The sequence below is a fragment of the Artibeus jamaicensis genome, unplaced genomic scaffold, assembly GCF_021234435.1.
Source record: "Artibeus jamaicensis isolate MK-2021 breed Jamaican fruit bat unplaced genomic scaffold, CSHL_Jam_final contig_3109, whole genome shotgun sequence".
Taxonomy (NCBI): domain Eukaryota; kingdom Metazoa; phylum Chordata; class Mammalia; order Chiroptera; family Phyllostomidae; genus Artibeus; species Artibeus jamaicensis.
Genome location: NW_026521716.1, coordinates 679,509 through 691,750, shown reverse-complemented (window position 1 = coordinate 691,750; position 12,242 = coordinate 679,509). Strand labels below are relative to the sequence as shown.

Here is a 12,242-nt window from a genome sequence, read left to right as displayed (position 1 = left end):
AATTCCCAGCAGGGGACACACGAAAAGCAACCATACATTGATGTTTCTCTCCCTCTTTCCTTCCCTTTCCCTCTAAAGATAAATAAATAAAATCTTTTAAAAAAAGAATTATATTTCTATCTTCACCAATTACCCTTGTTTATTCTCATTCTCATCACTTTAATGCCCTCAGTTTTGTGTTCAGAACGTAAAACAAAACTTCGATGAATAACGACGCCAAAGAGCAGCGCATGGAGGGAAGCACTCGCTCTGTTGTTCCCCAGGAGCAATGGCTCAGCATTCACGGAGCCAGTGCACGTGGAGAGTTCATCAAACACAACTGCCGTGAGTGCTGGGAATCGGCTGTGCGGGGAAACTGAGGCACGGAATGTCTCGGCTAAGCCTTTTGTTATCTGGCACTCAGCTAACGTGAAGGAGCCAGGATCTGAAGCTGGGCAGTGTTGCCCCAGAGCCCCAACTTTCATACGTGGACTCTTGCATGGCCTGAAATTCAAAGAATATCATCATTTAACAACTAAGAGTGTTACTGTAGACAGCTGGGCTGCTGGGGAGTCTCCCCCATTGGCCAAGATGGCTGGGGGGGGGGTTCTTCCACTCAGCAGGCCAAAAGCTAGAAAAACAAATGATAGGGCCCCAAATGTGCCAAAAGCTAGCAAGATAACGGATTGAAAAAAAAAAAGCCTCCGCTCCCTAGCCCTGTCAGAGCTGCTGGAGCAGGAAGAGGAGGCGGTCTTTTGGATGGGACTCTGCCACTGGCCCAGGTCACGCGGCACCTGAATAACACCTCTTTGCTTTTGCACCAGCACCTGTCTCATGAGCTTGGCTTTCCCAGCAGCAGGCAGCCGAACCCCGGTCTTGCTGGGTTACAAGAGGACAAAGCTTTGAGTTTGCTACTAGCTATTTCTGCAGAGAAAGCACCTGAGATGATCTGTGCCCTTAGACAAAAGCTTGAGGATTTAAAGTGAATCCTTCTCCTTAATTCACCCATCACCATCAGAAGAAGCTGGCCCGCCCAGCTTGACTCTTCTTAATACTCTGCAGAGACGCCAATGCAGTTCCCACAGCTGTGCTCAATAGACACGAGGTTCCAGGTGATCCCAATCCACCAAAAGGTACTAGATTCCCCTATGAACGAACGTGTTTCCCTGCGTCCTGGACCATCGAGGCAAGATATTTTCGTTGTTGTCAGAAATCCATTTTCTAGTAACATCCTAGACTGGAGATTGGCAAACCTTTTTTGAAAAGAACCAGGCAGTAAACAGGTTTCGCGAGCCACACTGCCCGTGCCACAACTACTCCACTCTGCCCTTGTAGTGCAAAATCAGCCAGACCCTATGCAGCGAGGCAGCGCGACTGTATTTCAAACTGTAAAACTTTATTTACAAAAGCAGCCGATGGTCAGCAGACCCCTGGTCTAGACTCTGAGCTCCTTGAGGAGGAAGGCTGTGCCTTGTCTTTGTAGTCTTAGCCCTGGGAACTAAAATAGCCTGATTTTTAAAAAAAGATTTTATTTATTTATTTTTAGAGAAACGGGAAGAAAGAGAGGGAGAGAAACATAGATTGATTGTCTCTCACACACCCCAACTGGGAACTTGGCCTGTAACCCAGGCATGTGCCCTGGCTTACAGTCGCCTGGCAAACTGGCAACCCTTTGGTTCACAGGCTGGCACTCAGCCCACTGAACCACATTAGCCAGGGCCGGTTTTGCCAAGGAGGAAGTGAAACCACCGCGTTGCTGAGGTATCAGTTTTTGAAGAAGGCAAGTATAGATCTACAACTGGGGATTTAGGCGAATCCTCACTGTGAACACAGACATGACACTTCTCATGTTAGATCTGAGCTAGTTGGGAAAAGTAAATCAAAAGAACCTTATCTTCGCAAACTCCTTTAGCAGATTAAGTTCTACACAACTTAAAACTATGAGGTTAGCCCTAGCTGGAGTGGCTCAGTGGACTGACTGCCGGTCCTGCAAACCAAAGGGTTGCTGGTTCAATTCCCAGTCAGGGCATGTGCCTGGGTTGCAGGCCAGGTCCCCAGTGGGGGGTGTGTGAGAGACAACCACACACTGATGTTTCTCTCCCTCTTTCTCCTTCCCTTCCCCTCTCTCTAAAAATAAGTAAACAAAATCTTAAATAAATAAAACTACAAGGTTGAAACAGCTCTAAATTGCTTCTCAGGTGTTCCCTGAGCTCAGAGATGGTAAGCTCATCCTGTCTTTGCACACCCTCAGTTTTGTGTCCGCCTTAGTTTCCTACCAGAAGACCCCAAGACAGGTTATAAAACTGTCTGAATAAAGCCCTTGGTGTACTCCCACGTGTGGACAAAAAACAGGTTCTACGGAAAGTAACCTCACAGGGTGATCTGATCATAAACTTCTAACTGGGCAGGTCATGTCCATAGTCACGCCCCAGGCACATAAGTTCTTCAGTAAAAAGTTTACTGACTTAAGCAGACCCTCTCTATTGTTCTTGTGCATCTAAGTTAACCTACCTTTGAAATAAGCAAAACCCTACACTCGAATTCCCCATTATCCCTAGGCTGACAATTATAAAACATTTTGTGAGTCTCATTTCCTGCATATGCAAAATGGAGGCTAATAGTACAGCTCACAGTACTACTGCAGTAATTAAATCACTGAACCTGCAGGAAAAATCACTGAACAAGCTCAAGGCTTGGCAAGTTGTAAGCTGCCACTGCCAGCACCCCACGCCCAACGCAGGCCCCCAGGGGTTGGATCAAGTATGAGGGAGGGAGGAATGCAGGAGTATGGCAGGGTCACCCCCTCGTGCTCGACCCCTGTGAATCACTAGGGTACACCTGAACTGACGCTGCCCCAGGCCCAGCACTCTGGTTGCTGCAAAAAAGTGCACACATTCAGGCGACAGAAACCACGAAAGGACCACTTCCGCCAGAGTCTTGTTGGGACTAGCCAATTCCGGCCTCGTGGGAGACGTCTCCGGGCCGCGCCCGCGGTGGGTGGGGCCTTGGAGGCCACGCCTCTCACATTCGGCACGCATCCGGTTGCGCAGGGCACCTTCTAGCCGATCCCCGCGCCTGCGCCTGCGGGAGGCTGCCCCGCCCCGCCTGTCACGCCTTCCAGTGACGTCACTTCCTGGCGGCCGGGGTGGGGCGAGCCTGCCGCTGCTGTCCCGAGCACTTTCGGTCCGGGCTGGTCTACCTTGCCGCCCGCCACGTCCTCACGCGGGACCGGGGCCGCCTTCGCCGTCCGAGGGCCGCCCGGCCTCTGCAGGCCTGCCGCGCCCGGGTAAGGGGGCTGCGCTGCTCTCCGGCATGCTGTAGTCACGGCTCCCGCGGGGCTGGAGTTGAGAGGAGGTGAGGGCTGGAGGATGAATTAGGGGCACGAGAGGCAGAGGAGGGGGACGGGAGAAAACGGGAGTGGGGAACACGATGTCAGATGATGAGGATGGAGGTGTCTGTCCAGTGCAAAGCGGTAAAGAGTTTTTACGAGTTTATTTGAGCCAAACCGATGACAGTTGCTGGCAAGCAAAATCTCAAGGAATTGAGGAAAACGCTCTGGAGAAGGGCAGCTCTGCAGCTTTAAGGGGGGTTCATGACGTTCATTGGTGATAGACTTATGGGGCCCGGAGAAGGGGAAGTAGGGGAAATCTCCAGGGTTGAATGAAAAGTAAAACAGAGAGAGACACACTTTTTTAAATTGGCGGGTACAGGATAGTCCATAATTTACAGCACATAGAGACAATATTCGGGGAACGAGATGACTGTGAGGGTCTCTTGGGTTCTGCTGCGGTGGGTGTGGCCCAAGGGTCTGCCAAAGCAGGTGATCGACGTTCTGGCCGTATGTTATTTTAGATGTAAAATGACCAAAGACAGGCTCACGTAAGGTAATTTGTCAAGGAAACCGTAGGCATAGGACATGAGTACACATTTAGTGAGGAGCTTCCCATATGGTTACCTTTCCAGCCTCCCTGGAGCTTCTCAGGTTCAGTTCAGTATGTGGTTCCTTTTTCAGCCATACTGTCAAGGAGTGGGCATAGAGGAAGAAGCAGGAGGAGTCAGTTGGGGGCCCAGAGGTAGGAGGCAGGGTCATACCCAGGTTCCAGTTTGGGAGCAGAGGACAGGGATGTTGGGACACGCCTGTTCGGGCAGGAACTAAGAGATCCTGCAGCAGCAAGGCTGGGCCCCAAGAAGTGTCCTCACAGAAAAGTTGGCCCTTTAGGTGACCCAGACCTCCCTCAGGCCCTTTCTGCCCTGGGGTGGGGCGTTGTCCTTTTCCGTCCACCTGCCCTTCTCCACCTGTGTGACTCTGCACAGCTGCTAAGCATGTGTGTTTCCCTGTGAGGCTGATTGAGGAGGCAGCATCCACAAAGGCAACCATGAAACATAAATATGACACTTAAAATTTTGCCTATAACATTTTGTTTTCTCCCCAAAGGAAGCATCTCTAAAATGTCAATAACATCAGTGAGGAAAGTAATTACAATACAGACTTTTCCCGCTTCTATGCCAGACTTGCCTAACAGGCAAAGTAATGTCAAATTTACCCACATTGCCAACAAAAACTAAACCCTTGATCAGCATTTGACCATGATACCAAAACTGCCAGAGACCCAGAAGCAGCGGTGTAATTAAGACAATATCTGCTGCTCCAGGTTCCCATTTGCCACAGAGATGCGTCCTTTGGACCACAGGACAGTGTCTCTGTACACGGCCTGTGTTCCTTGGGTTCTGCTACCAAGGTTCAGCCCGGTAATACGTCAGGATAGGTGTCTGTGCTCTGCCCTGAATTTGCTTTCACAGTTCCAACTTCTTGGTACGTATGGTTGCCCCAGCTGGGAGTAGAGACTAGGGTCACGTCACTGCTGGTAAATGTCACCAGAGTGATGGAACATGTCCCTGCCAAGCCTGAGGGTTCCCTGTGTTGGATCTCAGGAGCCTGTGGAAGCCAGAAAAAGGAGTGAAGCAACTGCAGTCTGATTGCATGTAACTTGCACGCCGCATCCTGCATGTGGCAAATAGATTCATAAGAGTTTAAAATCAAGGAACACAAGGTTCCCAGAGACCTGGGAACCTGTTCCCAGGTTGGGAACACAAGGAATCAGAGACAGGAGGTGTTGAGAGGCATCACAAGGTCAAGGGCCAGAGAAGAATCAGGAAGTAGACACCAAGCCTATCTGATGGGGAGTTGCCTGGCTCGTGGGGTCACACTTGTGTGCACACAGCACACACAGCTACACATGTACGCACACTGCCATACACATGCCTACGCACCCAGTTACATACACAAAGTGAGTGCACGAGCGGAGCATCTCTATAAGGCTGCTTCGGGAAACTCCACAAGATCCGTTAACTTCCGCTGGGACCACTCCCTTCTGCTTACTCCCTCCCAGCCAGGGGAGCTGGTGCTCACTCCCACAGAACCGGGAATGGGGGGCATGGGCCACCCTGCAGAGTCAAGAACAGGCCCTCGCTGTGCCGCGACTTCATCTCTCTGGTATGGTCCTGCCTCCACTTTCCAACAGCATATTCTAAATGTCCACATTCACTTGTGGGGACCTGTGCTACCTTTGTGAGTTGACTCACAAGAGACAAACCATTCACAAGATTTAAAATAGTAGTCTCCCCTGTGAAAGCTTTGGTGAACCTTGTAAGAGGGTCTGGCCAGTTATCATTACCTGGAGACCAGACAGATCAAGGTCTCAGACTACGGGAGATGTCAAGGAAGAGACTGCTGGGGTGGGAGAGGAATAAGCAGGAAAGAATGAAGTCAGTATTAGTGAGAGACAGGGCAGATGGAAAGACAGGAGATTTGGCTGGTGCTGGGAGTTTACCCTTTTCAGGGGTCAGCTCCCCACAAGTTCTGCAGAGCAGAGAGAGGAAGAGAAACGTCATTGTGTGGTTGCTTCTCACACGCCCCCTACTGGCGGCCTGGTTCACAGGTCTGCCCTCAATCCATTGAGCCACCCGAGCTGGGACTGAAACTGGTGTATTTTTTTCATCGCTGCGATAGTATTTTACGTATGGATGGGACCGTACTTTACGTAATGATTTCAGTCTCTCACTATTAGAAGTAATGCCATGATGAACAGCGTTGTGGATTTCCGTTCGTGGACAGCTGACCAATGGCTTCCATGGAAGATACTGCAGCCGTAGAAAGTGCTGCATCAGGAGCTAGGACATTGAAAGTGCTGACCCTGTAGTGTCGTTTCCCAGGGTGATGCCTGCTAAATGCTGCTAGTTTGGTGCCCCCTCCTCACTGGATGGTTCCCTGTGCTTTTCCCAGGAGTGTTACTCCTTTCAGACCGTAGATGCGACTGTCAGCAGAGCGGAGCGTCTGCCTGTGTCCCCCATGTGCCACAAAGCATGCCGCAGCCCAGGAGTGCTCCCCGCAGCCGCCCTCGCCTCCTGCAAAGCCCGACCTCACCTGACGAGCACACAGTGCCAAGCCCGCAGCTCTCCGAGGAGGAAGATGGCCCAGCCCGGGAACACACCCTGAGCACCTGCTTCTGGTGAGTGTCCGGGGCACTGAGATCCAGGGCCACATGCTTGGTGATGGGACAATGAGCTCAGAGAGGACTCGGGGGTTCTGCAAGTGCAGGGAGTATCAAGGCGAAAGGAGAGATGGCAAAGTGCAGAAAGCCGAGCCTTCCAGCAACCAGAAGGGGCCTGGACTGTGGCTCTTCCCGTCAGAGGTTCTGCCTCCTGGGGTCCTCCAGGAGGATGGTCTGTAAACCGAGTGGTCATCCGTGGCCCTCATCCCCTCACCACCAGAGTCTTGGCCTACGCCATAAAAGCTTAAGACTTGTGGGAGCCCCTCCTGTGCGCAGCAGCCCACTGAGGCCGGGGTGGAGGAGGCCCCTCATCCCCGAAGGGGCCCCGGAGCACACCGGCCAGGGCCTGTCCCAGGATCCGGGCCGAAGTGGTCCGAGTTCGTTCCAGGGTGAGGTGGGAAGGAGGAAGGCTGCGCAGCACGTCCAGTCAGCCTCTGCCTGTGTCCAGGAATCCTGCAGTCTGCTGCTCGGGCAGCGGCCGGGAACCGCAGCCTGCGGGCCAAGTCCTGCCTGTGCCTGTGTTCGGAAGTAAGTTTTGTTGGGAAGGAGGCACACCCATCGCGTACGTATCCTCCACGGCTGTGTGGCCCAGAGTCTGAACTGTTGGCTGTCTACCTCTTTACAGAAAACGTTTGCCAGCTCTGCTCTAGAGACGTGTGGTAGGGAGACACCAGAGAGTGTGGGGCCTGGGGTGGGATCGGGAAGCCCCTGGCGCATCACCCCACCCCAGTGGCCTGCGGCTCCAGGCTCCAGCACAGGGCCACTCCTTCAGCAGCTGGGACTGGCTGGAGAGAGCCGTTTAAATACATTCATTCACTGAGAGCCCAGCTGCAGGGCCTCGGGGGAGGCCTCCGTGCCCCAGACTTTCCAGTTTCGATTCTTGCCTCTGTGATAGTGTCTGTTCCTTCTCTCCCCGCCCCACCCCCACCTGCTCTTGTCAAAACAACGAATGCTTTTGCTCTGTAGAAGGCAGATGCAAATCTATGGTTCGTAGGGCCGAGTAACTTTCTAAACCTGTGAGGGCCAGGAGCCCTTCCAGACCATTTTGGAGGGAAAGTGCAGGATGAAGCTACATACAAGTTAGTGACTCTTGGGAAGGGGTCAGGGCGTCAGGGAATGTGCCCGGGGGCTCCCGGAAGGGTTTGTGCCAGATGAGTTTTTCTGGTCCTGGGGCCACCCTACAACAGTCCCCACTGATCCCAGGAGGCAGAAAGCCACTGTGTGGCCCCTATAAACATCCCTTTAGGCCTCACAGGGGCTGCTTTCGTGGGCCGATGGCTAAGCCAGGCTCCAGGTTGGGAGCGACAGGAATCTCACGTGCCCGGGAGAGGCCGGTGGGGGCAGACTGGGAAGGCCGCCTCGGCCTTGTGAAGGAAGTTTTGGGTTTTGCAGGGGCGATGCGAGGTTTGAGCCCCGGAGGCCGGGCCAGCTTTGCGGGTTATCGGGGTCTCTTGGGAAGCCGTGGGGGTGGTGCAGAGGATTAGGGCCATGTGGGGGTGCTAGGAGGTGACGCATTGGTGACTCTTCCGGCTGCAGGGCCACAGAGAAGTATGGCAGTACCCTTCCTGGGGAGAGGGGCCGCCGGTTTCCATTCCGTGTCCTTGGGGCGCTCTTCCAGGAGGCCCCGTGAACTCAGGGCCTCCACAGTGAGGGCCCAGCGGGAGGGCTGAAGGCCTAGGGCGTCTCTAGGCAGCACTGACCTTGGAGCGACGCCCGGGAGGCCCGTTCCCGTCACCTGCCTTTAGACCCCCAGCAGGCCTGTGTCCTGTGCCCACGTCGAGTGGTTAGTTGTGGGGCTGAACCTGACAGAGTGTGGCCGGGCTGTTGCCTTGGGAGGGCCGGGTTTCCAGGTGGCCAGGTGGGACTCAGGCCATTGGGCAGGGCTGACGACAGGATCCAGGTGCAGCCAGGAGCAGCAGGACTTGGAGTGACGGGACACTTGAGGTCACCTGGCCCCTCAGCCCCGCACTGCACTTCTACAGGGAGGAATCCCAGCCTGCCTTCCCTTGGGAGGGGCCCAGGGTGCGCATGGGGTCAGCCCCATGCACTCAGGAAGCCGGCTGCTGGTGAGGCCTGGCCGTGGTGGCATCTCTTGAAGTCCCTGCCATCACACTGTGTCCCTCACGGGCAGTGGGGCTTCTGCCACCGGGTTCTGTGAGCCTGCTCTCTGTCTGTTACAGGGGGGCCCCTTATCGAGTCCCACAGCCCCCTGGGGCCCGCCCCTGCTGCCTCCTCTCCAGCGCCCACACCCACCCCGCCCTGACCGGGTGGCCTGTCGCTGGTCCCAGGAACCACCGCGCTGCCCCGTGGCCTCTGGCCCTGCTGGTCTGCGCTTTCTCCCGCTGGCGCCCAGCAGGTGGACCCCATCCGTCTTTCAGAACACGGCCCGGGTGTCACTCCCCCAGAAACCCCCCCTGGCACCACCACCTGAATGATGTGCCCCCTGGGGCCTCGTCCTCCTCACCCCCGCCCAGCCGCCCAGCCTCCGACTTGCCCTTCGAGTCCTGCCAGCTGCCATCGCCTCCGTGCCTCCCTGCTCCGCGCCACCTGCAGTGACCTCTTTCTGTGTCTCCCACCGGGCGGCGGCCTCCCCGGAGGAGGGAGCTGTGTGGCTTCCGCCTTTTGTCGTACGTGCGCTGCCAGGTACCTGGGCAGGCCTCGGAATCCCGGGTGACGGGTTGGTGGCCAGATGGATGGGTTGTGACAGTGGCCTGGTCTGTGTGAAGGGCGTGCTCAGCCGGCACAGGGTGCGCAAGGTGGGCTGGGCCTCGTGTTCTGCAGGCCACAGGAGAAGGGGAAGGGAAGGCTTGGCTGATCTCGGTGACAGAAAATGCCTTGGCCTCTCCCTGCTGTTCTGTCAACTCTGAGCTCTGGGGCAGGGAAGTGGGTGCTCTCAGGGGACAGGATTCAGCGTGGAGTCAGGTCAGGAAGTGCTTTGAACCTGCCGAGTCAGACACCGGTCAGTGCCCTGGGCCGCTGTGGCCGAGAGGGGGCGCTCTTCCTGGACGCCGGGGCCGGTCGAGGCACTTGGCTCTGCAACACGCCGGACCCCACCAGAGCCCTGCATGCAGGAGAGCTGCGCCCCGTGCCCCTGGCCAGGCTGTGCGTTGCTGACCAGATGCTTTCTCTCTCGACCTCAGATCCTCAGCCGAGCCGAGGGCCTTGTGCGCAGCCTGAGAGCGGCAGCCGGGGGCGTGGGGACCGCCCCAGCTGCGCCCTGCCTCACCCACAAGATGTGGGCCACCCTGGTGCTCGCTTGCGTCTCCTCCTTGTCCTTGTCCGGACGCCCAGTGGCCTCCCAGGACCCAGGTGAGTGCAAAAGCTCGGCGACAGCCCAACAGGCCCACTGTGGACCTCGAGCACCCTCAGCCCCGAGGGGCATCAGCGAGCCCCCCAGCAAGGGCTGGCAGGCTGAGTGCCTGTCGGGGAGCCCCTAGCGGGACCAGGCCTCTGCACCCCGAGAGGGTCACCTGCCTGACACTGCGAAACCTCACCCTAGAAACCTGGTCCTCACAGGGGGTCCGCTCACCCACTCAGGTTCTCGGTGGCACTTGTGCGCTAACAGGAGCTCGTGCCGCGAAGCCCAGAGCCCTTCCACGGTGGGGGTGTTGGGGCCGAGGTCTGTCCGCCCTGGAAGCCTGGGTGTGTTTGAGGGGTTTGACGGTGAATCACGCCTGTCATGGGAGACTTTTCTCTCTGTCTGCTGTTTTGGGACGTGGATCAGAACGTGAAGCTCTTAAGCCTTCGTCCAGGCTCCGAGAGGGCAGGGCGGTTTCTCGGACACGGCACAGGCGCCTCTGCAGTGGGCGGCGGGTGGCGCGCGGATCCGGCGGGCGGCACACTTGTGCCACCCTCCTCTCCCCGGGCCAGAGACGGGCACCTCAAAGGCACGAGCCAGCCGGCGAGTCAGGCTGTGAGCGGGTGTTTTTCTCCTTTTCCTCATTTCAAGGGGCCTCAGCCCTCAACCTGACAGGAGACAGCGTGGTCCCGAAAAGCACACCCAGGGAAGCAGCGGAGTCCGCACCAACGCCACCACCCTCTTCCGTCCCGTCGGCCGGAGGGGCTCTGGGAGTCACAGCAGGGAGAATACACAGGACAGATGTGGGCACCCCGGCAACTGCGGCAGGTGGCCCCGACCTCCCGGCCTCCAGGCAGCCCACGCCGCCCTCCCCGACGTCCCCTCAGCCAGCTCCGTCCTCCACGGCCGCTCTCAGCATCCCCCACACCCAGGCTCCCAGCAACGGCACGTCACCGAGAGCTGCCCCCCTGGTGCCGCTGACCTCCAGCACTCAGGTGGCTGCTGCCTCCTCGGCAAAGGCGGGCAGCCCCCCGGGCATACAGGACCCTGCTGAGCGCACATCCAGCCCCTCCACGGCCAGCCCCCCGCCCCCCGTGGATCCCCACACACCCAACTCGGTCATAGGAGGCTCTGCCATCCAGGTGTTGACTGCCCAGCCGGTGGCAGACACAGCAAGTGGGCCCACCCCGTCCCTCACGAACGCAACCGCAGCGTCCACCCTCTCCTCTGTGGCGTCTGCGTCCACCACAGCGGTGACAGCCACCAAGACACAAGCCGAGGAGTCAGCTGCCAGCACAGTGCCAGCTTCTGTGCTTCCCACCAGCTGGACGCCTGTGGTGGAGCCTGTCTCTCCCACAACCCCGCCGAGCCCTTCCCCAGCTCCCCAGGGGACCCCAGGCCTGGGCACGCCCCCCACGCCCGAGCAGGTGCAGCCCGAGGCTGTAAGTGGTACTGCTGCCACCAGCCTGACACCTGGGAGCTCAGGGGACCCTAAGGTGCCAACCACAGACTCGTGCCAGCTCAGCACCCAAGGCCAGTACCTGGTGGTCACCACCAACCCCCTGCCGCTGTCCCCGGTAAACAGGAGTGCCCTCCTGGCCGTGCTCTTGCTCGGCGTGACCCTTTTTGTCACGGTCTTGGTTCTGTTTGCCCTGCAAGCCTACGAGAGCTACAAGAAGAAGGGCTACACGCAGGTGGACTATTTAATCAACGGGATGTACGCAGACTCAGAAATGTGAGGGGTGGTCGGGCCGTTCTCCCGTTTTCCCTCCTAGACTAGACCAAGTGCTTCCAAATTCTTCGGTGCGACTTAGGAGATATGCCAGATGCTAAACTCACTGAATAACTGTCTAATTGATTCCACGATCACTAACGAGTTGCTGCTTTCCTCATACTTATTTTTGTAAGTGATCGTGCTGCAGGGCGGGCAGGTGGGCCCCTGTGTCCCTTCCAGAATCAAAGCCATGACTGCTTTCCATTCGGACAGTGTCTCCCCGAGGTGTGGGCCCCGCCCGCCATCGCTGCAGGGCGCCTTCCCAGACTCTTCCTGGTCACCAGAGCCTCGGCGGCTCCGTTCCCCAGCTGCTTCCTTAGGCCTCGCTCTTGAGCCCAGACCTGCCTGCGCTCAGCAGGAGCAAGAACCCCTCCTCCCAGCCTCAGGGGGCCTCTGACACAGCAAGGGGACAGCCTCTTCCTCCCGCCCCCTTTCTGTGGTGAGCCGTTGGAGCTTGACTTGGGTGTGGAAGCAGAACCAGTGTCAGCCCCTTGGTGTAGCCGGGTCGGCTGGACCGGCTCAGACACAACCGGTGAGGGCCCTGCACACTCAGGGTGCGCTCACCTCCCAGAACCCCAACTTCTGTGGCAGGGTGGTCCTCATTAGCACCTTGGCCCTGGCCACCCTGGAATCCGGGGAG

The 12,242-nt window shown here is 57.1% G+C and overlaps 1 protein-coding gene across 4 annotated transcripts; it reads left to right on the top strand.

Annotated features, from left to right (window-relative positions):
- The first annotated feature begins 3,124 nt into the window (after nucleotides 1–3,124).
- On the top strand, nucleotides 3,125–11,809 carry CUNH11orf24 (chromosome unknown C11orf24 homolog). Of its 4 annotated transcripts, XM_037135354.2 has the most exons (7): nucleotides 3,125–3,333; nucleotides 6,263–6,488; nucleotides 6,979–7,058; nucleotides 7,156–7,189; nucleotides 9,005–9,173; nucleotides 9,671–9,839; nucleotides 10,480–11,809. In XM_037135354.2, exons 6-7 carry the CDS (start codon nucleotides 9,764–9,766, stop codon nucleotides 11,565–11,567), a joined length of 1,164 nt encoding a protein of 387 aa, XP_036991249.2. In that variant the 5' UTR covers nucleotides 3,125–3,333; nucleotides 6,263–6,488; nucleotides 6,979–7,058; nucleotides 7,156–7,189; nucleotides 9,005–9,173; nucleotides 9,671–9,763; the 3' UTR covers nucleotides 11,568–11,809. The 4 variants fall into 4 exon arrangements, with proteins under 4 accessions (XP_036991249.2, XP_036991250.2, XP_036991248.2 ...); XM_037135355.2 differs by lacking the exons at nucleotides 7,156–7,189; nucleotides 9,005–9,173; XM_037135353.2 differs by lacking the exons at nucleotides 6,979–7,058; nucleotides 7,156–7,189; nucleotides 9,005–9,173 and having other exon boundaries at nucleotides 3,125–3,265.
- The last annotated feature ends 433 nt before the right edge of the window (nucleotides 11,810–12,242 follow it).

Bases quoted from the DNA above. Each gene is read 5' to 3' on its own strand.
- CUNH11orf24 (XM_037135353.2), top strand. From the start codon at position 9,764: ATGTGGGCCACCCTGGTGCTCGCTTGCGTCTCCTCCTTGTCCTTGTCC. The intron at 9,840-10,479 runs GTGAGTGCAAAA...CCTCATTTCAAG, and splicing joins AGTGGCCTCCCAGGACCCAG to GGGCCTCAGCCCTCAACCTG.